This window comes from Oncorhynchus tshawytscha, linkage group LG31 (genome assembly GCF_018296145.1).
Source record: "Oncorhynchus tshawytscha isolate Ot180627B linkage group LG31, Otsh_v2.0, whole genome shotgun sequence".
NCBI lineage: Eukaryota > Metazoa > Chordata > Actinopteri > Salmoniformes > Salmonidae > Oncorhynchus > Oncorhynchus tshawytscha.
In genome coordinates this window covers 34,267,402-34,294,165 of record NC_056459.1, presented here as the reverse complement: position 1 = coordinate 34,294,165, position 26,764 = coordinate 34,267,402, and the positions used below count along the sequence as shown (strand labels likewise).

At 44.1% G+C, this 26,764-nt stretch overlaps 1 protein-coding gene across 2 annotated transcripts in view; it reads right to left on the bottom strand.

The window, feature by feature from the left end:
- LOC112229190 (CD276 antigen) overlaps positions 1-11,546 on the bottom strand; it is a 106,225-nt gene extending 94,679 nt beyond the window's left edge. Inside the window, exons 1-2 of one of the 2 annotated variants that reach the window (XM_042310570.1) lie at positions 11,068-11,546; positions 1,952-2,314 (exon numbers count right to left, since the gene is read on the bottom strand). In XM_042310570.1, the coding sequence (XP_042166504.1) occupies positions 1,952-2,314; positions 11,068-11,158 (454 nt within the window). In that variant the 5' untranslated portion in view covers positions 11,159-11,546. The remainder of the gene's footprint in view (positions 1-1,951; positions 2,315-11,067) is intronic. The other variant, XM_042310569.1, reaches the window with a different exon arrangement.
- Positions 11,547-26,764: the final 15,218 nt, after the last annotated feature.

Sequence of the window (26,764 nt, the reverse complement as noted above, 5' to 3'; positions counted from 1 at the left end):
CACCACCGTAGCCCAGGCGAGTGCCCTCCCAGTCATCAGCGTTATGATGTACGCTATCCTCGAGCGGTCAGTGGGGAACCAAGAAGGCTGCAGCTCAAAAATGAGGGAGCACTGGGAGAGAAAAGCCCGGCAGGTTTCAGAATCTCCAGCATAGCGCTCTGGAGGAGGTAAGCGGGGTTCTCAGGACAATGGGGTAGGCTGGGAGATTACTGGTGTGACCCGCTGCCCAGTAGGGAATCTGCGCTCCAGCAATGCGTCGAACGCCTGGTCACGGCATTCTGCCAGGGTATGGAGTCCCTTCATAAGACATTGCAATAACTCCTTGTGTCTTCCAATGGTGGCTCCTTGCTTGGAGACAGCATTGTTTCCATGGCCTCCAATTGCTCTTAAATACAAGTAAAACTAAATGCATGCTCTTCAACCGATCACTGCCTGCACCTGCCCGCCTGTCCAACATCACAACTCTGGACGGTTCTGACTTAGAATATGTGGACAACTACAAATAACGAGGTGTCTGGTTGGACTGTAAACTCTCCTTCCAGACTCACATCAAACATTTCCAATCCAGTTAAAGCTAGAATTGGCTTTCTATTTTGCAACAAAGCATCCTTTACTCATGCTGCCAAACATACCCTTGTAAAACTGACCATCCTACGATCCTTGATGATGTCATTTACAAAATAGCCTCCAATACCCTACTCAATAAATTGTATGCAGTCTATCACAGTGACATCCGTTCGGTCACTAAAGCCCCATATACTACCCACCACTGCGACCTGTATGCTCTCGTTGGCTGGCCCTCGCTTCACACTCGTCGCCAAACCCACTGGCTCCAGGTCATCTACAAGACCCTGCTAGGTAAAGTCCCCCCTTATCTCAGCTTGCTGGTCACCATAGCAGCACCCACCTGTAGCACAAGCTCCAGCAGGTATATCTCTCTAGTCACCCCCAAAACCAATTCTTTCTTTGGCCGCCTCTCCTTCCAGTTCTCTGCTGCCAATGACTGGAACAAACTACAAAAATCTCTGAAACTGGAAACACTTATCCCCCTCACTAGCTTTAAGCACCAGCTGCCAGAGCAGCTCACAGATTACTGCACCTGTACACAGCCCATCTATAATTTAGCCCAAACAACTACCTCTCCCCCTACTGTATTTATTTATTTTGCTCCTTTGCACCCCATTATCTCTACATTGCACATTCCTCCACTGCAAATCTACCATTCCAGTATTTTACTTGCTATATTGTATTTACTTCGCCACCATGGCCTTTTTTTTGCCTTTACCTGCCTTATCTCACCTCATTTGCTCACATCGTATATAGACTTGTTTATACTGTATTATTGACTGTATGTTTGTTTCACTCCATGTGTAACTCTGTGTTGTTGTATGTGTCGCATTGCTTTGCTTTATCTTGGTCAGGTCGCAGTTGTAAATGAGAACTTGTTCTCAACTTGCCTACCTGGTTAAATAAAGGTGAAATAAAAAAATAAAAAATAAAAAAATTGTGGAGCTGGTCTGAGTCTGCTGGGTCAGTCATGGCCAGTTCATACTACAAGAACTCAGGATAAGGGACAGATGCAGACAGATGTTTATTGACCCAAACAGGGGGCAGGCAAAAGACAGGTCAAAGGGCAGGCAGAGGTTCAGAAACAGGTCAGAGTCAGGCAGGTACAGAATGCCAGGAAGGCTCGGGGTCAGAGCAGGCAGAATGGTCAGAACCGGGGAAACTATGAAACAGAAATGAGAAAGCAGGGAGATGGGAAAACACGCTGGTAAGACCTGACAAGACAAGATGAACTGGCAACACACAAACAGAGAACACAGATACAGTATAAATACCCAGGGGATAATGGGGAAGATGGGTGACACCTAAATGAGGAAAGATAATTGAACAAAATACATCAGGAGAAGTAGGAGGAATAGAGAAGGGAGAAGAAAAGAGAACCTACCTGCGTATTTGAGCTGGACCTCAGCCTTTCCTGTCCCCTTCATGTTATTAACCGAACAGAGATATCTTCCCTGATCCCCTGGACCTACACTCTCCAACCTGAGGGATGCGTTTCCCCCAGGGAGCTGGGAATGGAACAGTCCAGTGCGGTTGTGATACTCCCCGCTCTGGCGCGCCAGTTGGTCTGTTCCGTAGTAGAAACTGTGGACCACCCGCGAATCTTCTACCCTCTGCCATGTCACCACGAGATCCTCTTCCAGGGGGGAACCAAGGTCAAGGCTAGGGGGGAACACACAGCCCAAAACAGCCGGTTGGTTATAGACGGCTACCACTCTGGGCTGGGGCGCCTGCACTTCGAAGGCATCTGAGGGAACAAAGGAGAGACTTGAGTTTGTGTGTCTGGGTGGGTGGGTGGGTGTGTGGGTGGGTGGGTGTGTCTGGGTGGGTGGGTGTGTGTGTGGGTGGGTGTGTGGGTAGGTGTGTGTCTGGGTGGGTGTGTGTGTGAGTGGGTGTGTGTCTGGGTGTGGGGTGGGTGTGTGTGGGTGTGGTGTGTGTGTGTGTGTGTGTGTGTGTGTGTGTGTGTGTGTGTGTGTGTGTGTGTGTGTGTGTGTGTGTGTGTGTGTGTGTGTGTGGTGTGTGTGTGTGTGTGTGTGTCTGTGTGTGTGTGTGTGTGTGTGTGTGTGTGTTGTGTGTGTGTGTGTGTGTGTGTGTGTGTGTGTGTGTGTGTGTGTGTGTGTGTGTGTGTGTGTGTCTGTGTGTGTGTGTGTGTGTGTGTGTGTGTGTGTGTGTGTGTGTGTGTGTGTGTGTGTGTGTGTGTGTGTCTGGGTGTGTGTGTGTGTGTGTCATGGTAGGGACAAAAAGGTTAGTAAGATATTAACTTATAACAAAGGGGAGAGATGTGGTAGTGTGTGATGGTTTGTAAAGCAGAGGCACTGGATTTCCCATCAGTACTCGGTTTCCATAAGCCGTAGGCTCCACAACGCACATAATTCATGTCCATAAATGCACACATCTTCAATTTCACTCAGTTAACAACCTGCCTACCAGCTCTAATCCACGGTCAGTGTAGGAAGATACAATACGTTAGTTTGCCCTGAAGTTCCTTATGCAAAGAGGCTTAAAGGGGAAATCTGAGATTTCTATATCCAATTCCTGTATTTTTAAATGAATGATATATCATCATTGATTCTTGAATAATATATTATTAAAAGCCTCATGTGCTCAACTGTCTTAGTGTATGACATCAAACAGTCCAACAGTTTTACTTTTAATAGTAAATAAACACTAGTTAGTTAGTTATAGTTTTTTTTTAAAATTAATCATTGCTTCCATTGCTTTGTCTATGAATGGAAGAGTGGTTTTGGACAGTACAGTACTGGAGCTGGTCCAACTGGAGGTCAAATACATCTACTCATTTTCAGCCAAAATATTTTCACATCACCCTTCCCTTGTACTGTAAAAACATTTGTACACACTCACCAATCCTAATTTTTACTCAAAACGAATGATTACTCCCACAAATGGAATTTGTGGCACAATCTATGCTTCGCAGGGGTACAGGCCGGAAGTTTGAGGGTTCGCCGACCATCACGGACAAGCTACCTCTTCCCTGCCTGTTTCATTACACAGAGATCAGAGATGAGACATCAGAGCCGGATGCAGACAATCATCAGCTAAATGGAAATAAGATTTTCAACAATTATATTTATATCTATACTGTATAAAATCCTTTTTAGATGCAATGATTTTTCACCAACAGGTTTCTGTCCCAATGCACCACACTTAACCAGTAAGCAACGCATTACCGACTGCTGGTGCTTCCTCATGGTTTGTGTTTTTCATCAAAACAATCAAATAGAGTCAATATGACAAACAGAAAACACACTCCTCCCTTCCCAGTATCAAAGGCTTGCCTTAGTTTGTTTGGGAATATGGTCAATATGGCGGACCGTGTTGTGGGTGTTTCTGGGAAATAGTTTGACCTCCATCATCTAGGACGTGACAACGGTTCATAAAATCTCCCCATTTCTGCCCACTTTTTTGCGTCTTTACAGGCCTTCTCATACAGCTGCAACTGTATATGCATTTGTAAAGCAGGACCTTTCTTGAGTTGGGCTCTGGGATGGTGTAACTGTTGAGAATGGGAGAGTTTATGGTTGTGTGGGGGTTGAGTGTGTGTGGGTGTATGTGTGTATCACACAACTGTTGCAAAGGAGTAAAATATGTTAGGGTCAATATAGAATGATTCACAGTAATTGTTTGCTAATATAATAATTGTTTGCAATAATGTAATGGTGAGACTGGTGAAATTCAAAAGGGGTGATGGTTTTAATTAACAGTAATTTTGATCCAAATTTGCAAATTGTCCAAACAGATCTTCAAGGTAGATGGATTATTTTAAATATGTTATTGGACAATAAACAAATATGGCTCATTAACCTATACGTTCCAAATAATGATGATCCAAGCTTCTTTGAAAATATATCTAAGAATGTATCAACTCTACAAGCAACACTAGACGCTATTATTATGGTGGGAGATTATAATACGGTCTTAAATACCTCTATGGACCGGAAAGGAAATCACACTACAAACTATCACCCTCAGTCACTTAAGGAAATCATGAATGTCATGGGTATATTGGAATTAGTGGATATATGGAGACTTAAATGCCCTGACCTGAGATATACATGGAGGAGGCTTAATCAAGCTAGTCGTCTTGACTACTTACTTATGCCATTCTCTCTGCCACCAAAAGTTTAAAAAGTGACTGAACTCCTCTCTACTTAACTACAGAAATAGGACGACGTGTTTGTCACGCCCTGACCTTAGTATTCTTTGTTTTCTTTATTATTTTGGTTAGGTCAGGGTGTGATGAGGGTGATGTATGTGTTTTTGTACTGTCTAGGGGTTTTGTATTTTTATGGGGTTGTTCACCATCTAGGTGTTTATGTATGTCTATGGTTGCCTAGATTGGTTCTCAATTAGAGGCAGCTGTTTATCGTTGTCTCTGATTGGGAACCATATTTAGGCAGCCATCCTCTTTGGGTATTTTGTGGGTTATTGTCTATGTCTAGTTGCCTGTGTCTGCACGGTTGTATGACAGCGTCACGGTTGGTTTGTTTAGTCTTCGTCTTCGTTAATAAATAGATGTATACATATCGCGCTGCGTCTTGGTCTCCTCCATTCAACGAGCGTGAGCGTTTCCATCTCTACCAGGTTAGCTGGTTTCTAGCGGAAACTTTAATTTGCTTACTGAGACGTGAGAGACTATTTTCTTATGCCATTCTCTCTGACGGCAAAAGTTTCAAAAGTGTTGCTAAGGGACAGAATGCAGTCAGATCAACACATAATTGACATATTACTCTTACAGAATTTAAACGTGGGTGAGGATATTGGAAATTTAATCAAAGCCTACTAGAAGAGAAATTGTTTTAGAACTAGGACAGAAGAATCTATAACTGACTTTTTCCATATGTAACAGCAGATCCCTTTATTGTATGGAACTCTTTTAAATGTGCCTTTAGAGGCAAATCAGTACTCATCGATAAAACAAAAGCAATTTAGATCAAAAGAGTCCAATATTAACAAAGGAAATTTAAAAGGAGTTATTTTTTTAAAAAATCTTGTGAGATGAAAATGGACAAACTAAAGGGTGTTCAATGTGTAGGCCCACTGAGTGGACATACTGACTTCAAACAAGGTTCAGAAAGTCACATGACCAAGGAGCTACAGAAATTTTACATTTTGAAAAATGTATGAGAAATCTTGTGAGATGAAAATGGACAAACCAAAGTGTGTGTAGCAAACAGCTGGAGGCAGGGCTTTCTCCTATAGAGCTCCATTTCTATGGAAAGGTCTACCTACCCATGTGAGAGACGCAGACTCGGTCTCAACTTTTAAATCTTTATTGAAGACTCATCTCTTCAGTAGATCCTATGATTGAGTGTCGTCTGGCCCAGGAGTGTGAAGGTGAACGGTGTTGAATTTATTATGGATAAATGAATAAACAATTAAATAGAATTGTAAACTTATACTTTGTTTTATAATTGATTGACAATATGAGTTCATAAGAAGGGATTGTGTGACAGGACAAGGAGTAATAAAACGTTAATGAACACCATTCCAACTAGGCAGGAACAAATGGGTTGTGGACTGTGTAAACACATAAGGTCGTTAGCATATGGTTGACCCAACTGAAACTTAGCTCTGGGGTTTTTAGATGAGGCCGTGAGTGCATTCCTAGGTTTTCTGTTAATTAAAACTGTCAGTTCAGTGGTGATCGATAATGTTGAGGGGTCAAAAGTTATCTGGGAGTGTGGTAGTAAGTTAAAATGAACTTTTCACCTCACTTCGTCCCTGTCGAGAGGAGGGGATTCTGTTAAAGCAGTGAAATGACGTCATGATCTGTATATAAACTGATGCATGTGTTTGAGTGGTAGCGCGCTCCGAGAATAAATTCTATTACCTATTATTTAAAGACTGGTCTGTGTCTATTTTATGCAAACAAGAAATCTTACAAATTCTCATAAAATAGATTAAGGGCTTTCAATTGATGAAAGCACATTGGCATAATTAAATTATAATAACAAACGGAAAGGCTCTGGAGCAACGAACCGCCCCTGGTGTCTCTGCCTGCCCGGCACCCCTCTCTCCACTGGGATTCTCTGCCTCTAACCCTATTACAGGGGCTGAGTCACTGGCTTACTGCTGCTCTTCCATGCCGGCCCTAGGAGGGGTGCGTCACCTGAGTGGGTTGAGTCACTGGCTTACTGCTGCTCTTCCATGCCGGCCCTAGGAGGGGTGCGTCACCTGAGTGGGTTGAGTCACTGGCTTACTGCTGCTCTTCCATGCCGGCCCTAGGAGGGGTGCGTCACCTGAGTGGGTTGAGTCACTGGCTTACTGCTGCTCTTCCATGCCGGCCCTAGGAGGGGTGTGCGTCACCTGAGTGGGTTGAGTCACTGGCTTACTGCTGCTCTTCCATGCCGGCCCTAGGAGGGGTGCGTCACTTGAGTGGGTTGAGTCACTGGCTTACTGCTGCTCTTCCATGCCGGCCCTAGGAGGGGTGCGTCACCTGAGTGGGTTGAGTCACTGGCTTACTGCTGCTCTTCCATGCCGGCCCTAGGAGGGGTGCGTCACCTGAGTGGGTTGAGTCACTGGCTTACTGCTGCTCTTCCATGCCGGCCCTAGGAGGGGTGCGTCACCTGAGTGGGTTGAGTCACTGGCGTGATCTTACTGTCTGGGTTGACGCACCCCCTTGGGTTGTGCCGTGGCGGAGATCTTTGTGGGCTATACTCGGCCTTGCCTAAGGATGGTAAGTTGGTGGTTGAAGATATCCCTCTAGTGGTGTGGGGGCTGTGCTTTGGCAAAGTGGGTGGGTTAATATCCTGCCTGTTTGCCCCTGTCTGGGGTATCATCGGATGGGGCCACAGTGTCTCCTGAACCCTCCTGTCTCAGCCTCCAGTATTTATGCTGCAGTAGTTTGTGTCAGGGGGCTAGGGTCAGTCTGTTGTATCTGGAGTATTTCTCCTGTCTTATCCGGTGCCCTGTGTGAATTTAATTATGTTCTCTATAATTCTTTCTTACTTTCTCTCTCTTGGAGGACCTGAACCCTAGGACCATGCCTCAGGACTACCTGGCCTGATGACTCCTTGCTGTCCCCAGTCCACCTGGCCGTGCTGCTGCTCCAATTTCAAATGTTCTGCCTGTGGCTATGGAACCCTGACCTGTTCACCGGACATGCTACCTGTCCCAGACCTGCTGTTTTCAACTCTCTAGAGACAGCAGGAGCGGTAGAGATACTCTGAATGATCGGCTATGAAAAGCCAACTGACATTTACTCCTGAGGTGCGGACCTGTTGCACCCTCGACAACAATTATTATTATTTCACCATGCGGTCATCTATGAACATTTGAACATCTTGGCCATTATCTGTTGTAATCTCCACCCGGCACAGCCAGAAGAGGACTGGCCACCCCTCATAGCCTGGTTCCTCTCTAGGTTTCTTCCTAGGTTCTGGCCTTTCTAGGGAGTTTTTCCGAGCCACCGTGCTTCTACACCTGCATTGCTTGCTGTTTGGGGTTTTAGGCTGGGTTTCTGTACAGCACCTTCAGATATCAGCTGATGTAAGAAGGGCTTTATAAATACATTTGCTTTTATTTGTAGGCCCACTGAGTTGACATTCTGAACCTTGTTTGAAGTCAGTAGGGCATATGACCAATGAGCTATTGAAATTCAATAATGTTAATAAATCATTTAAATAGTGCAAGATGTAAATCGATAACAACAAACTGTGTGCAAGGTCTATGGGTTCGATAACAAACTGTGTGCAATGTCTATGGGTTAGCTAACAAACTGTGTGCAATGTCTATGGGTTCGATAACAAACTGTGTGCAATGTCTATGGGTTAGCTAACAAACTGTGTGCAATGTCTATGGGTTAGCTAACAAACTGTGTGCAATGTCTATGGGTTAGCTAACAAACTGTGTGCAATGTCTATGGGTTAGCTAACAAACTGTGTGCAATGTCTATGGGTTAGCTAACAAACTGTGTGCAATGTCTATGGGTTAGCTAACAAACTGTGTGCAATGTCTATGGGTTAGCTAACAAACTGTGTGTCAATGTCTATGGGTTAGCTAACAAACTGTGTGCAATGTCTATGGGTTAGCTAACAAACTGTGTGCAATGTCTATGGGTTAGCTAACAAACTGTGTGCAATGTCTATGGGTTAGCTAACAAACTGTGTGCAATGGGTTAGCTAACAAACTGTGTGCAATGTCTATGGGTTAGCTAACAAACTGTGTGCAATGTCTATGGGTTCGATAACAAACTGGCAATGTCTATGGGTAACAAACTGCTAACAAACTGTGTGCAATGTCTATGGGTTAGCTAACAAACTGTGTGCAATGTCTATGGGTTAGCTAACAAACTGTAGTCTAACAAACTGTGTGCAATGTCTATGGGTTAGCTAACAAACTGTGTGCAATGTCTATGGGTTAGCTAACAAACTGTGTGCAATGTCTATGGGTTAGCTAACAAACTGTGTGCAATGTCTATGGGTTAGCTAACAAACTGTGTGCAATGTCTATGGGTTAGCTAACAAACTGTGTGCAATGTCTATGGGTTAGCTAACAAACTGTGTGCAATGTCTATGGGTTAGCTAACAAACTGTGTGCAATGTCTATGGGTTAGCTAACAAACTGTGTGCAATGTCTATGGGTTAGCTAACAAACTGTGTGCAATGTCTATGGGTTAGCTAACAAACTGTGTGCAATGTCTATGGGTTAGCTAACAAACTGTGTGCAATGTCTAAGCTAACAAACTGTGTGCAATGTCTATGGGTTAGCTAACAAACTGTGTGCAATGTCTATGGGTTAGCTAACAAACTGTGTGCAATGTCTATGGGTTAGCTAACAAACTGTGTGCAATGTCTATGGGTTAGCTAACAAACTGTGTGCAATGTCTATGGGTTAGCTAACAAACTGTGTGCAATGTCTATGGGTTAGCTAACAAACTGTGTGCAATGTCTATGGGTTAGCTAACAAACTGTGTGCAATGTCTATGGGTTCGATAACAAACTGTGTGCAATGTCTATGGGTTAGCTAACAAACTGTGTGCAATGTCTATGGGTTAGCTAACAAACTGTGTGCAATGTCTATGGGTTTGATAACAAACTGTGTGCAATGTCTATGGGTTCGATAACAAACTGTGTGCATTGTCTATGGGTTAGCTAACAAACTGTGTGCAATGTCTATGTCTAACAAACTGTGGGTTATGGGTTCGATAACAAACTGTGTGCAATGTCTATGGGTTAGTGTGCAATGTCTATGGGTTAGCTAACAAACTGTGTGCAATGTCTATGGGTTAGCTAACAAACTGTGTGCAATGTCTATGGGTTAGCTAACAAACTGTGTGCAATGTCTATGGGTTAGCTAACAAACTGTGTGCAAATGTCTATGGGTTAGCTAACAAACTGTGTGCAATGTCTATGGGTTAGCTAACAAACTGTGTGCAATGTCTATGGGTTCGATAACAAACTGTGTGCAATGTCTATGGGTTAGCTAACAAACTGTGTGCAATGTCTATGGGTTAGCTAACAAACTGTGTGCAATGTCTATGGGTTAGCTAACAAACTGTGTGCAATGTCTATGGGTTAGCTAACAAACTGTGTGCAATGTCTATGGGTTAGCTAACAAACTGTGTGCAATGTCTATGGGTTAGCTAACAAACTGTGTGCAATGTCTATGGGTTAGCTAACAAACTGTGTGCAATGTCTATGGGTTAGCTAACAAACTGTGTGCAATGTCTATGGGTTAGCTAACAAACTGTGTGCAATGTCTATGGGTTAGCTACAACCAGTTTTGAAAGTTTTAGGAGTAATGGTTAAAGAGCTATTGACATTTGAAAAAAATAGATTTGTCACTATGTTGACGGTCCCTAACTGCTGTTGGTGAACGTAAGGAAAACTACAGGCGAATATCCGTCGACTATCCATCCACCCCTTAACTTTACCTCGGTAGAGGAGCAACACATTAATATCAACACGCCAGATGGCATATGTGACTTGGGGCTCTGCTGGTATTCAGGTTTTATTCTGCTTTGCCCAAAAATCATAATAAACGCTGAGAACTAAAATATTGTGTTATTGTTATGCGTATTATTACTAATAGGGGGGTAATTTACCTGAAAAGGTTATTCAAGGTTCCATTAAAAGGAGTTATTTTAAGAACCCCCCAGTCTCACTTCGAAGAACTCCCAAAGGCAGGAAACTTTTCTTTTTAGAGTAAATGTCGAACTCTCTCCTACATTTCTCCAGACTTATCCAGCTGTTTACCAGAATAGTGATTTTCCCCTTTAAAGGTTTCGTTGTACACTTGTAAATTATACTTTGTCTTTAAGTCGCTACAGTAGCCTTGCAAGAACGTCCTTCACCCAGCTACTTTAAACTTTTTAAAACAATACGGCAGAAGGCTGCGTAGGCTATTACTGTGTAATAATGAAATATTACTTTGACTTAAACCCCGTTGGAACTGGCACAGCTACGGTATCTCAATACGTGTGTTTTTTTCATATAGACTTACAAAACAATCTGAAAATGTCTTTTTATTAAAACTTACCAATGTCTCTGAGTGCAGCGATGAACAGAATAAAGAACCATCCCGACATCTCGAATCGTTTGATGGGACGCTGTAAAATAGACTTCACCATTCGGATAGGCGATCTCAAATGGAGTATACCGTAACACGTCTTAATAAGCAGATGTTCCGCTAGAAACCACGCGACATGGTACAGATGGAAAACTTGCACGTCGTCCTATTTCTGTAGTTAAGTGGAGAGGGTTGACGTTTAGTCCCGTGTTCCTAAACGTTATTAACAACCTGACTCATACTCGCGTGCCAAGACTGATCGTTTGTCTCGTCATCCTGATGTAAATAAAATCAGTTTCCCTGAAGTAAGCAATATTTAGTATTGTGGTTGTTTATGACAAAGCAACAAGTAGGCTAGCCAGCAGACCCGACCCAATTGCTTTTTATTTGCTCAGTTGCGACCCATATTTTCCCGGCAGGTGGGGCCACCCTGTTCTGAGCACCCTGTTCTTTTGTCCACCCTGTTCTTTTGCTAAAACACAGTTTTAGCAAAAATAAGGCTTGCCTGTTTTACATGTTATTTTGGCATTAATACGTGTCACATATCAGTTTGCAAACAATGTGAAAATAATATATATATATAATTGAGTTCATAAAACCGCATACAAACATGGTCTCTTTTTTTGTTTTCTTGAGTATGGCATCTCCAAAATGCATGTGTTTCAGCCTGCCTCGGTGCTTTGTGTGGTGGTGGGGCAAAGCAGCAGAAAATATGGAGTCTTGCGCCGTGATTGGCTCAGTGTTCTGTCACTCATCAAATCAAATCAAATTTATTTATATAGCCCTTCCTCCATCAGCTGATATCTCAAAGTGCTGTACAGAAACCCAGCCTAAAACCCCAAAAAGCAAGCAATGCAGGTATAGAAGCACGGTGGCTAGGAAAAACTCCCTAGAAAGGCCAAAACCTAGGAAGAAACCTAGAGAGGAACCAGGCTATGTGGGGTGGCCAGTCCTCTTCTGGCTGTGCCGGGTAGAGATTATAACAGAACATGGCCAAGATGTTCAAATGTTCATAAATTACCAGCATGGTCGAATAATAATAATCATAGGCAGAACAGTTGAAACTGGAGCAGCAGCACGGCCAGGTGGACTGGGGACAGCAAGGAGTCATCATGTCAGGTAGTCCTGAGGCATGGTCCTAGGGCTCAGGTCCTCCGAGAGAGAGAAAGAAAGAGAGAATTAGAGAAAGCACACTTAAATTCACACAAGACACCGAATAGGACAGGAGAAGTACTCCAGATATAACAAACTGTCACGCCCTGGTCTTAGTATTTTGTGTTTTCTTTATTATTTTGGTCAGGCCAGGGTGTGACATGGGTATTTATGTGTTGTGTTTTGTCTTGTTTTTTTTTGTAGGTAATGGGATTGTGGTGTAGTATAGTAGTCTAGGAAAGTCTATGGTTGCCTGGAGTGGTTCTCAATCAGAGGCAGGTGTTTATCGTTGTCTCTGATTGGGAACCATATTTAGGCAGCCATATTCTTTGAGTGTTTCGTGGTTGATTGTTCCTGTCTCTGTGTTTGTTGCACCAATATAGGTTCAGTCACTTTGGTTTTTCTTTTTTCATTGTTTTGGAAGAGAAGAGAACGTGAGCCGGATGCGCCATTCTCCTTGCGGAGATGGTGCTAAATCCATCAACACGGTCGGTCCCTGGGATTGGGCTGGCCAACACGATTCGGTTTGCATGGAAGGAAAAGGAGTTGGAGCCTTTAGGATGGGAAACTTTTGGAAGGATAATATTGATGGGGATTCTAAAGCTGACGGTGAAGGACGTGTTTTGTTTCCAAGGCAACTCGTTGGAGGGAGCATACGACGTGGCACTATATACAGAGGAGAAACACGATGATATCCTGAGAAGGGCAAGAGCAGTGGGAGGTGAGAGGCCGATGAGCCACTATGAAATAACAAGCCTGGCGAAGAACAACTTTAGGGTTGTAACTGTCAACATTTACAACCCATACGTTAAGGACGAAGAGGTGAGGGCCTTTCTGGGGAGATACATGGATAATGTCTCCTCAGCAAGGCATCTCAAAGACTCCCTTGGGTTTTGGAATGGGAGGAGAGGCTTCCAGGCCCTCCTCAGGGAGGACCCAAAGGGACATGGTGGCTACCTCCATCCTCCTGCTATGTTCTCCTTGGGGGCTGACAGGGGGACGTTGTTTTATGCACGTCAGCCCCCATTTTGCAGGCTCTGTATGGCCTACGGCCACATATTCGCCTCGTGCAGCACAAGAAAATGCAGATTTTGTGGATCTGAGGAACACGAGGCGAAGGATTGTGACGAGCCTAAGGCGTGCCATGGGTGTGGCTCGTCAGCACACCTGTGGCAGGGGTGCCCGGCTCGTCAGAGGTGTGCGGCTGGTGGGGGAGCAGGAGTGGGGGATGGGGGAAGAAGAGGAGGGGAAGGAAGCACGCCTCATGACCAGAGTACAGGTCCAGAGGGGAAGGCCGCAAGGAAGGAGGAGGAGCAAGAAGCGGCGGATGGAAGAGAGAAGGAAACGGAAGGCACGGGAGTAGGAGAACCAGGAAAAGCGGCGGAAGAAGGCAACCGAGTGGAGGAGCATGAGAGAGAAGAAAGCGAGGGAGGAGTGGTGGAGAAGGAGACGGTGGAAGAGCAAGTGGACTGGGGGAAAGTGCCCTGGTGGAAGAGATGAGGGGTATGGTGGAGGAGCTGGCGGGGGGGGGGGGTGGTATCTCTCCACTGCCGCCATCACCAAAGAAGAGAATGAAGAGGAGGGTGCGATTGGCCGACAGTGAGAGGGAGGGGATGGTCAAGAGAGTGATGGGGGTGGGAGAAACCTCTGGTTTGCTGCTGGTTTCCCCAGGCCCTCAACTTCTGTTGGGTGGGGACACACCTAACAAGACTCAGGACTGGGTACAGGAGGAGGTGGGGAGTTTTTTGTTTGGGGACTCAGCCTCCCCGATTTTTTTCCAAACCAGCTGCAGCACTGGGGAGGGGGAGGAGTGTGGGGGTAGACCCAGGGTGCAGGGCACCCCGGAGCTAAACACTATTCTTGCATCCTGGGTTGGTGAGATGGAGGAAGAGGGGGGCATGTCGGGAGTACAGATGGTGTTTTCACCGGTAGATATGGAGCAGGGGAGCATCGGGTGAGTCTCCTGTTTTTGTTTTTTTTCTGTCTGGGTTTAGAATTTGAGTGTATTACATGTTTTTATTTTATTCTTTCATGGGGTCTAATTTTACTTTTGTTAGTTTACATGTAAGGGGTTTAAGGGATTTTGTTAAGAGGAGGGCGGTTTTTAGTTATTTGGAGGGTGTGGGGTTTGATTTTTGTTTTTTACAGGAGGTTCACCTGAGGGATGGAGGGGATGTTAGTAGGTTTAAGAGGGAGTGGGACAAGGGGAGTCGGTTTGGGGTATTGGGGGTGCACTCATCGGGGTAGGGATTTTGTGTGGGCACAGGGAGGTAAAAGTGGAGGATTCTTTTGTGGTAATGCAGGGGAGGGTTATAGGGGTGGATGTCACGATAAGGGATTGTAAATTTAGATTAGTGGTGGTGTATGGGCCACAGGTGGTGGCAGACAGGAGGGAGATGGTGGACTGTCTGACGCCCTGTGTGTCACAAATAGGAAATTAGTGATAGGGGGGGATTTTAATACAGATTTAGGAATAGGGGGGATAGCAGTGCAGGCGCCATTACCGGGCTAATGGCTTGCCATGGTCTGGTTGATGGTGGTCTGCACACTACTCCGAAAATGGCCGGCCCTACATGGCGCAACTCCAGGGGGGTTGAGCGGAGGCTCGACTATATTTTTGTACACAGGTCTTTGGGTAAGTTGTCTGGGAGGCTGTTGCCTGTTTTCTTTTTGGATCACGACGGGGTGCTCCTGCAGGTGGGGTCGCCAGTCTGCCTCTTTGGTAGGGGGTACTGGAAGTTAGATCGGGATGTGCTGGAGGAGCAGGCCTTTGTTGACGGGTTTTATGGTTTCTTTTGGAGGCTTGAAGGCCTCCGGTCCATGTGCGAGGGGGTGTTAGAGTGGTGGGAATTAGTTAAGGTGAGGATTAGGGCTTTTATAATAGGGTATTGCAAGAGGAAAAAAAGGGAGGAGAGGAGGGAGGTGGATCGTATCCAAAGGTTAATTGAACTCGAGTACGAGGCAGGCAACCTCGGCGGGTCATTTGACTGGGAGAGATCCGCAACCCTAAAGGCGCAGCTCAGGGAGTTGCAGGAGCGGAAGGCTCGAGCTTTCCAGGAGCGTGCGCATAGTGGCTTTCTAGAACACAATGAGACTTGTTCTGCTATGTTCTTTAAGTCGGTTAGGGCCAGACAGAGTAGGAAGGTAATGCATGGCGTTAGGGAAGAAAATGGTAGTATAGTTAGAGAACCAGAGGATATGGTTAGGGTGACAACTGATCATTTTCAAGGTTTATTTAAGGAAAGGGAAATAGATGTCGAGCAGGGAAATGTGTTTTTAGAACACTTGTCCAGGCGGTTGCCGGAGGACATTAGAGAAGTGATGGAGGCCCAGATCTCACTAGAAGAGGTTGAGAGCGCTCTTAGGAGGATGGGAAAAGGGAAGGTGCCTGGGATGGATGGGCTGCCGGCTGAGTTTTATCTCAAGTTTTGGGGTATACTTGGACCAGTGGTCCTCGAAGTCTTGAAGACCATCCTTGAGACGGGGGTCCCGGGGGGATCAATGGCTGTTGGTGTGTTGTCACTTTTATATAAGAAGGGGGAAGTAACAGACCTTGGCAACTGGCGGCCGTTGACCATGCTGTGTGTAGATTACAAGCTACTTGCAAAGGTTTTAGCAGACCGGTTGTGCACAGACCTTCCCTACGTCGTCTATGAGGATCAGACGTGCGGGGTAGAGGGCCGCTCTATTAGATGGAACCTACAGTTAATCAGGGACTCCATCGCTTGGGTTGAAGATAGAGGACTGCCTTTAATGGTAGCAGCGCTAGATCAGGCGAAAGCCTTTGATCGCGTGAATAGATCCTTTTTATTCAGAGTGTTAGGTCGATTAGGATTTGGGGAGAAGTTCATAGGATGAATTCGTACATTATATGTCGGAGCGGGTTGCCGAGTTAGTGTAAATAGTCACTTGGGTGACGTTTTTGACCTCTCGTCTGGGGTCAGGCAGGGGTGCCCACTCTCGGCTCTCCTCTTCGTTCTGTACATGGAGCCTCTGGGGGCTGCCATTAGGGCAGACACAGGGGTGGAAGGCTTGTTGATCCCTGGAAGTGGTGGGCTGCGTGTTAAGATGACGCAGTACGCCGACGACACTTCCTTGCTGCTGTGCAAGGACTCGTGCCTGACAAGGTCCCTTGCCATCTTTGGGGATTTCACCCGAGCGTCGGGAGCGGTTCTGAACCATGCAAAGTCTTCCGTCAAGTTTTTCGGAAGATGGCGCGGTAGAACGGATGTGCCTGGGGGGTTATCTCTCTGTGAGGGGGCCCTGAGGATTCTCGGGGTCCATTTTGAGATGGGCTGGGTGTCATTTTAGGGCTGGGTGTCATTTAGATTTGTAAGGGTATAGATTAGGGACGGGGAGATAGGGAAAGGTAGTTTGTAGGGTGACGGGGAGGGAAGATGCTCCCCTGAGGTTTTGTTTGGGGTTTTTGTTTAGTTAAATTGGTTAAATTAAAATACCATTATTTGAGTATGTATGAAAATTATGAGTTGTAAAGAATGAATGATAATAAATTATTTTTTATTTAAAAAAAATAAGGCTGTTTAGGTTTTTCACGTTACGTTTATTGTTTTGTGTTGTTCGTTATCTTTATTAAAGATGTATCGAGATAACCACGCTGCATTTTGGTCCTCCTCTCTTTTGACGGAAGAAAACCTTAACAAATACGTTGTGTGGTAAGATATTAGTATGTGCATCACCCTAACAATTTGGTCTATTTAAGGCACCGTTTTAGGGCAGTTAATGTTTAGTTTTGTGTTGTGTTGTCGCTTGGCTGGCATGTATTCTCCAATTATTTAGTTTTGCCCCACCAAAAATGACATGCTAAAATCACCACTGTTATTGCTGCACTGGAAAGATGGCGCCTTGAGGATGGCTGCAGTTTTATTGCCTCTTAACCAACCGTGCTATTTTTATATATTTTTTTGCATTGTTTGTAACTTATTTTGTGTATAATGTTGCTGCTACCATCTCTTATGACCGAAAAGAGCTTCTGGACATCAGAACTAGGATTACTCACCTCGATTTGAACAAATCATTTTTCTTTAATGAGTCGGGCGGGAAGGATATACTCCAAACACCCGAACAGGCCCTCATCCTGTCATTCGCAGGAGAAAGGAACAGATGTCGCGGAAGGAGAATGGGGTTCCTTGTGAGGATCAGGCAACGAGTGGCTAATCTGCTTTCGCCATCCGTACAGTTAGCCAATGTTCAGCCGCTGGAATTAAATGGGACGAACTAAGAGCACGTATATCCTACCAACGGGACATTAAAAACTGTAATATCTTATGTTTTCACTGATTCGTGGCTGAACGACGACATTAATAACATACAGCTGGCGGGTTATACACTATCGGCAGGATAGAACAGCAGCCTCTGGTAAGACAAGGGATGGAGGCCTATGTATATTTGAACACAACAGCTGGTGCACGATATCTAAGAAAGTCTCAAGGTTTTGCTCACCTGAGGTAGACTATCTCATGATAAGCTGTAGACCCCACTATCTACCAACAGAGTTTTCAGCTGTATTTTTCATACTGTCTACATACTAACACAGAAGATACTGGCATTAAGACCGCACTCAATCAGCTGTACACCGCCATAAGCAAAAAGGAAAACGCTCACCCAGAGGCAGTGCTCATAGTGGCCGGGGACTTTAATGCAGGGAAACTTTAAATCAGTTTTACCAAATTTCTATCGGCATTTTAAATGTGCAACCAGAGGGAAAAAACTCTAAACCACCTTTAGTCCCACAGAGACACATACAAAGCTCTCCGTCCCCCTCCATTTAGCAAATCTGACCATCATTATGGTCAGATTTGCTGATATTAGCTTAGAAGCAAAAATTAAAGCATGAAGCAACAATGACTTGGTCAGATGAAGCAGATGCTAAACTACAGGATTGTTTGGCTAAAACAGACTGGAATATGTTCCGGGATTCTTCCGTTGATAATGAGGAGTGCACCACATCAGTCACTGGCTTCAGCAATAAGTGGATTGATGATGTCATCCCCACAGTGACTGTACGCACATACCCCAACCAGAAGCCATGGATTATAGGAAACGTTCGCACTGAGCTAAGGGGTAGAGCTACAGCTTTCAAGGAGCAGGACTCTAACCCGGGAAGCTTATAAATAATATCCCGCTATGCCCTCTGCCATGGAAATATTCAGTCAATAATATTTCTCAAATACCGGAGCCTGTGAGTTCCATTAGACTTTATTACAAAGTAATATAAGCCGAGCTGGTTCACGAAACAACTATCTTTCCAGCCTTGACACACACTTTTTATACAGGTTTCAGCTTTACGTACTGAAAAAATTCCAACATCTCCCATTAACCATCAAACAGGCAAAGCGTCAATATAGGACTAAGATTGAATCGTACTACACCGGCTCCGATGCTCGTCGGATGTGGCAGGGCTTGCAAACTATTACAGACTACAAATGGAAGCACAGCCGAGAGCTGCCCAGTGACACGAGCCTACCAGACGAGCTAAATAACTTTTCTGCTCGCTTCGAGGCAAGTAACACTGAAACATGCATGAGAGAATCAGCTGTTCCGGGCGACTGTGTGATCATGCTCTCCGCAGCCGATGTGAGTAAGACCTTTAGACAGGTCAACATTCCCAAGGCTGCAGGGCCAGACTGATTATCAGGACGTGTACTCCGAGCATGTGCGAACCAACTGGCAAATGTCTTCATTGTCTGTCTGAGTCTGTAATACCAACATGTTCTTTAACCTCAATTCAGAGGCCAGGTCTTAAAATAACGGGACTAGACCCACCTGTGCACAGTTTTCGGCGTACTATCTTTGGACGACAGAGGCAGGTTTGGAAATCCGGCTCGAAGGACCAATTGTCAAAGGAATTTGATTCCTATATGTTTATTAACCAATTCAATCAATACACTCAGCCCATTTCTAAGAATTTGTAAGATACTTATTTGCATAAATAGACAGAGACCAGTCTCAAAATCAATCAATAGCGTTTATTCTCGAGAGTACTGATCATGGTACAATTTACAACGGGTTCTATACTAAAAATGACGTCATACGTTTTAAACGGTCCTTCCTCCACTCCGATACAATGGCAGTATAGTTCACAAGCCTTCCCACATCGTCCACCACCTGTTAGATCATTTACTACCAGCCCGAAGTCTCTCCTCTCCCTGTGTAGAGATAAGATGTCCCGTAAGGAACACAGCGTTCTAGCCAGTCTGTCGATAACTTCATTCGTTTCTACCAAGGAACAGACAGTCTTTGTTGTAATTGTTTGTTGTAATTGTTGTAATTCTTGATTATAATTACACACATTATATTCAGTACTATGATTATAATAAGATTCATACATCCATACAGTTACATAATAGTATTCTGTTTAGTCATAGTTCTGCTTGAAATGTATACATTTCAACACACCAAGACAGTCGTGAAGAGGGCATGACAAAACCTATGCCCCCTCAGGACTGAAAAGATCTGGCATGGGTCCCCAGATCCTCAAAAGGTTTTACAGCTGCACCATCGAGAGCATCACTTCCTGGTATGGCAACTGCTCAGACTCTGACCGCAAGGCACTACAGAGGGTAGTGCGTAGGTCTATGGTGGCCTGAATTGGTTGCCAATCAGGGGCAGCTGTTTGTCATCTCTGATTGGGGATACTATTTAGGTCCCATTTCCTATATATACACCTAGACAAACCAAAAGCCCATAGATGTACAAAAAAACCCTAGACAAGAAATAAACACATACCACCCTAGTCACACCCTGACTTAACCAAAATACTAAAGAAAACAAAGTTAACTAAGGTCAGGGCGTGACAGCCCCTTTCTTGGGACTACAGGTCACAAATCTTGCTGCTGTGATGGCACACTGTGGTATTCCACCCAATAGATATGGGAGTTTATCAACATTTTATTATCTCTCTCTCTCTGTCCCTATATAAGGGACCATAGGAGAGTAGTGCACTATGTAGGGAACATGGCGCTATTTGGCATATCAATCAGCTCTCATTAAAACAAGAATGTGGTGCTGAAATATTCCTAAGTCCCACATGGCATGCTGTTTGTAACGCTCGAAGAGTGATGGGTGTGAAGTCAGGCGCAGAGAGCAGAAGATTCGAGGGGAAAACGTTTTAATATCCAAAAACAGGAACACGTACAATGGGTGACGCCTCGGGGATGAACCGGGGGGCGAGGCGCAGGGCAATCTGGATGGAGGTCGATGGAACTCCCTCAGCATAGATGGATCCAATATGTCCCCCACCAGGACCCAGCACTTCTCCTCCGGCCCGTACCCCTCCCAGTCCACGAGGTACTGCAGGCCCCTCACCCGGCATCTCGAGTCCAGAATGGCCCGTATCGTGTACGCCGGGGACCCCTCGATGTCCAGAGGGGGCGGAGGGACCGCCCATAACTTCGCACCTTTCGATGTAAATGTTTGAAAACAGGGTTGTGTTCTTTCTGGATTCCATTAGAATGACATCACAGAGAAAGAGACAGGGTTGTGTTCTTTCTGGATTCCATTAGAATGACATCACAGAGAAAGAGACAGGGTTGTGTTCTTTATGGATTCCATTAGAATGACATCACAGAGAAAGAGACAGGGTTGTGTTCTTTATGGATTCCATTAGAATGACATCACAGAGAAAGAGACAGGGTTGTGTTCTTTATGGATTCCATTAGAATGACATCACAGAGAAAGAGACAGGGTTGTGTTCTTTATGGATTCCATTAGAATGACATCACAGAGAAAGAGACAGGGTTGTGTTCTTTATGGATTCCATTAGAATGACATCACAGAGAAAGAGACAGGGTTGTGTTCTGTCTGGATTCCATTAGAATGACATCACAGAGAAAGAGACAGGGGTGTGTTCTTTATGGATTCCATTAGAATGACATCACAGAGAAAGAGACAGGGTTGTGTTCTTTATGGATTCCATTAGAATGACATCACAGAGAAAGAGACAGGGTTGTGTTCTTTCTGGATTCCATTAGAATGACATCACAGAGAAAGAGACAGGGGTGTGTTTTTTCTGGATTCCATTAGAATGACATCACAGAGAAAGAGACAGGGTTGTGTTCTTTCTGGATCCCATTAGAATGACATCACAGAGAAAGAGACAGGGTTGTGTTCTTTATGGATTCCATTAGAATGACATCACAGAGAAAGAGACAGGGTTGTGTTCTTTATGGATCCCATTAGAATGACATCACAGAGAAAGAGACAGGGTTGTGTTCTTTATGGATTCTATTAGAATGACATCACAGAGAAAGAGACAGGGGTGTGTTCTTTATGGATTCCATTAGAATGACATCACAGAGAAAGAGACAGGGGTGTGTTCTTTATGGATTCCATTAGAATGACATCACAGAGAAAGAGACAGGGTTGTGTTCTTTATGGATTCTATTAGAATGACATCACAGAGAAAGAGACAGGGGTGTGTTCTTTATGGATTCCATTAGAATGACATCACAGAGAAAGAGACAGGGTTGTGTTCTGTCTGGATTCCATTAGAATGACATCACAGAGAAAGAGACAGGGTGTGTTCTTTATGGATTCCATTAGAATGACATCACAGAGAAAGAGACAGGGTTGTGTTCTTATGAATGACATCACAGAGAAAGAGACAGGGTGTGTTCTTTACCATTAGAATGACATCACAGAGAAAGAGACAGGGTGTGTTCTTTATGGATTCCATTAGAATGACATCACAGATTGTGTTCTTTATGGATTCCATTAGAATGACATCACAGAGAAAGAGACAGGGTTGTGTTCTTTATGGATTCCATTAGAATGACATCACAGAGAAAGGTACACGGCTTCAACTCTTACAATTCCAACTATTGAATCCTACAAGATACTCTTCTTAATTTTTCCAACTACCTTTTTTTTCAAAGCAGAGATGCTGCATTTTTTGGGGGAGGGGGGTTGTGCTACAGATATCTATTTCAGTCCACTAGTATTAGTAAAGGCCCAGGGCACTACTTTTGTAAAAAAATATATTTATTTAAAAAATATATACAGTATATATTTGTATTAATATATTTGTTTAATTGTGAATTTTCAGGAGTGCAGCACCTCTACTTCCTGCGGCTATGGACTAAAGGCAAAGGGAATGAAAGGGAGTGAACAAGTGCAGACAGAGAGCAAAGGGAATGAAAGGGAGTGAACAAGTGCAGACGGAGAGCAAAGGGAATGAAAGGGAGTGATCAAGTGCAGACGGAGAGCAAAGGGAATGAAAGGGAGTGATCAAGTGCAGACGGAGAGCAAAGGGAGTGAACAAGTGCAGACGGAAGGCAAAGGGAGTGAACAAGTGCAGACGGAGGACAAAGGGAGTGAACAAGTGCAGACGGAGGACAAAGGGAGTGAACAAGTGCAGACGGAGGACAAAGGGAGTGAACAAGTGCAGACGGAGGACAAAGGGAGTGAACAAGTGCAGACGGAGGGCAAAGGGAATGAAAGGGAGTGAACAAGTGCAGACGGAGGACAAAGGAGTGAGCCTTCCTATATGGAACTGCACTCACTTGCCAAGAAAAAGTCCATCCTTCTTTTATGAGCCCATTGCTATTCAGTTGACACAGCATCCATTTTGTCAATGACAAGAGCCGAGCCATCAGGACAGACAACCATGCAGCCCCCCCCACCCCCCTAGTGCTAACAACATAGGGTGTGTCCCAAATGGCATGGGCTCTGGTCGAAGGTAGTGCACTTCATAGGGAATAGGGTGCCATTTGGGATATTACCATGGTAATGGTCAGAGATAGATCAGCTTGAGTGCTGAGAGTTAAAGAGAGGACGTAGACGCCACAACCTCCCATAAGCATTCACTGCCCACCAAATTTACCTTTCATTTATTTAAAAATGGACTCATGCTCGGGTACACACAGGGGGTCGATGGTAATAGTTTTTCACTCCAGGAGAGGATTGACGAATCACTGTTCAGTGTTTATTCACGGTGACTTTTACAACAGAGTAGTGGAGGTATGAAACCGTCCCATTCCACACTTTAATCACAGACTCTAACGTCAACCCTTATCACAACACATTAACTCTTGTCGTGTTCAGCTAAGTCAAGCTTTCCTCCACTTGTATTGCCTTATTGCTGGCACCAGCTTCATTGGGTAAATGAGTACTAATGGAATACTGGTTTCCTGCAGCTGGGTTGTATTCATTAGGAACCCGATGGAAGAAATCAGAATGAAACAGGGAGGGACCACCTGGACTCATTTTCGTTTTCCGTTGCACAACATTTTGAAACGTTTTGCTACGGTGTGTCCTCGTTAATTCTACCCTGATGGTCCCCATTGGTGATTTACTAGTGGATCACACACAGAGGCTATAGGCTACTGACACAGTAGATTGATCGATGTCTAAAAATACAGTTTAGTGAGTTTGAGGAACACGTGAAAGCTATTAGGTGGGTCACAAGTCACAACAATGTGAAACCATAGCCACTCACTGATCTATAGAGCCATTCATGGGAAGTAATGACTGCTTTGACCACAGAGGGGCAGCATAGATCCTAAAATGAATTGTTTGGAGGCTTCCGGGTCACATCCCCAGTCATACAGGAACCTCCCTCAAGCCAGGGTTGGAATACCGGCAGCGCTCAGGTTTGTTGGATATTTACTTACATCCAAAAGTATTTGGACAGTGACACATTTTGTGTTGTTTTTGGCTCTGTACTCCAGCACTTTGGATTTAAAGAGATAAAGTACAGACCATAATCTTTAGTGTGAGGGTATTTTCATCCATATCGGGTGAACCGTTGAGAAATTACAGCAGTTTTTTGAACATAGTTCACACATTTTAGGGAACCAAAAGTATATGGACAAATGACAGGAGTCAAAGTACTCAAACATTTAGAATTGGTCCCATATTCATTAGCATGCAATGACTACATCAAGCTTGTGACTCGACAAACTTGTTGGATGCATTTACAGTTTGTTTTGGTTTTGTTTCAGATTATTTTGTGCCCACTAGAAATTAATGTTAAATAATATATTGCACCATTTTGGAGTCACTTTTATTGTAAATAAGAATATAATATGTGTCACGCCCTGATCTGTTTCACCTGCCCTTGTGATTGTCTCTATACCCCCCTCCAGGTGTCGTCCATCTTCCCCATTATCCCTTGTGTATTTATACCTGTGTTCTCTGTTTGTCTGTTGCCAGTTCATCTTGTCTTGTCAAGCTTACCTGTGTTTTTTCCTAGTTTCTATTTTTCCTAGTTTCTGTTTTTTCCTTGTCTCAGTTTTTTCCTAGTCTTCCCGGTTTTGGTCTCTAGCCTGCCCCTTGGACAATCAAACCATTGTTTATTCAACGTCTGGGTCTTACCTGAAAACTGATAATATGTTTCTAAACACCTCTATATTAATGGGGATGCTACTATGATTACGGATAATTATGAATTAAACATAAATAATGATCAGTGAGAAATATCATATCCCCCAAAAAACGAACCTCCCCTGTTATTGGTAATGGTCAGAGGAAATCATATCTTGTGGATATCTGGTATATATATATGTAACTTTCTCACTCATAATTATTCACGATTAATTTAGGATTACCCGTAATCATGGTAGCATCCACATTCATGTAGAAGTGTTTCAAAAAACATATTCAATTCTTATTTATAATAAAACTGACTTCACAATTCTTCTTCAAAAAGAAGATCTGAAACACAAACAAAACAAACTAAAAAACGCATCCAACCAGTTTGTAGAGTCACAAGCTTAATCTTGTCATTGTGTGAAATACAGTATAAATATTCAATGTTTGAGTACTTTAATACTCATAAACTCAGCAAAAAAAGAAACGTCCACTTAACATGTGTAAATATTGTTATGAACATAAGATTCAACAACTGAGACATAAACTGAACAAGTTCCACAGACATGTGACTAACAGAAATGGAATAATGTGTCCCTGAACAAAGGGGAGGGGGGGGGGGTCAAATCAAAGTAACAGTCAGTATCTGGTGTGGCCACCAGCTGCATTAAGTACTGCAGTGCATCTCCTCCTCATGGACTGCACCAGGTTTGCCAGTTCTTGCTGTGAGATGTTACCCTGCTCTTCCACCAAGGTACCTGCAAGTTCCCGGACATATCTGGGATGAATGGACCTAGCCCTCACCCTCCGATCCAACAGGGCCCAGACGTGCTCCATGGGATTGAGATCCGGGCTCTTCTCTGGCCATGGCAGAACACTGACATTCGGTCCCGTAAAAAGGGGGGACTATGTACAGAAAGTGCTGTGATATCTAAACGGTTCACCCGATATGGATGAAAAGACTCTCAAATAAAAGCTGACAGTCTGCACTTTAACCTCATAGTCATTGTATCATTTCCAAAAATGTGACACTGCCCCAATACTTTTGTCACTCCCTCATCTGTTTCACCTGTCCTTGTGATTTTCTCCCCTCATGGTGCCGTTTATTTCCCCCAGTTTATTTATCCCTGTGTTTCCTGTCTCTCTGTGCCAGTGTATTTATCCCTGTGTTTCCTGTCTCTCTGTGCCAGTGTATTTATCCTAGTGTTTCCTGTCTCTCTGTGCCAGTTTGTTGTGTATGTTTTCAAGTCAACCAATGTTTTTCCCCGTTCTCCTGCTTTTTGCTATTCTCCTTTTTCTAGTCCTCCCAGTTTTGACCCTTGCCTGTTTCTGGACTTTGTACCCGCCTGCCTCCCAATACACCCAAATGTTTATTAATCCAAAGGGGTAGGAAAGAGAATGGTCGTGGAAAGGCAAAAAGGTCAAAACCAGATCAGAGTCCAGGAGGTAGAGAGTGACAGACAGGCTCATGGTCAAGGCAGGCAGAGCGGTCTTTTTGCCTTTCCACGACCATTCTTTTTCCTACCCATGTGGATGAATAAACATTTGGGTGTATTGAGAGGCGTAGAATATGGAAACTTGTCACCTGCTCGGTAGCAGAGTTACTTCACTTTTACTGACTTTATTGTCCCCGGGGGAGACAGTATCATGTGCACATTTAAAATCTAGTGGTTCAACTGTTATGATATTCTGGCTGCTTCTACGCCAATCCATCAACTATATGAGAGAGAGAGAGAGAGAGAGAGAGAGAGAGAGAGAGAGACAGACAGACAGACAGAGAGAGACAGACAGACAAAGAGAGACAGAGAGAGAGAGGGAGAGAGAGAGAATATTTCCAGGAAAGATAAGCATCTCAAATGTTCTGAATGTTGCAAGGCACTCAGAGCCCGATATATCAATGTTTGGCCTTTGCTGAACCTATGAGTTAAATCCATTCTGGAAGAGTCCCACCTGTTTTGAGCCCCACATTTTAGCAAAAAAATATGCCCCAAAAAATATATGAAACTTTTTTCTGTTTTTGCATGTTATTTTGGCACTAATACCTGTCACATATAAGTTTGCAAACAGTGTAAAAATAAATATATATCATTTAGTTAATAACACTGCATACAAACATGGTCTATTTTTTGTTTTCTTGAGTAAGGCAGCTCCAACATGCATGTGTTTCATTCTGCCTCAGTGCTTTGTG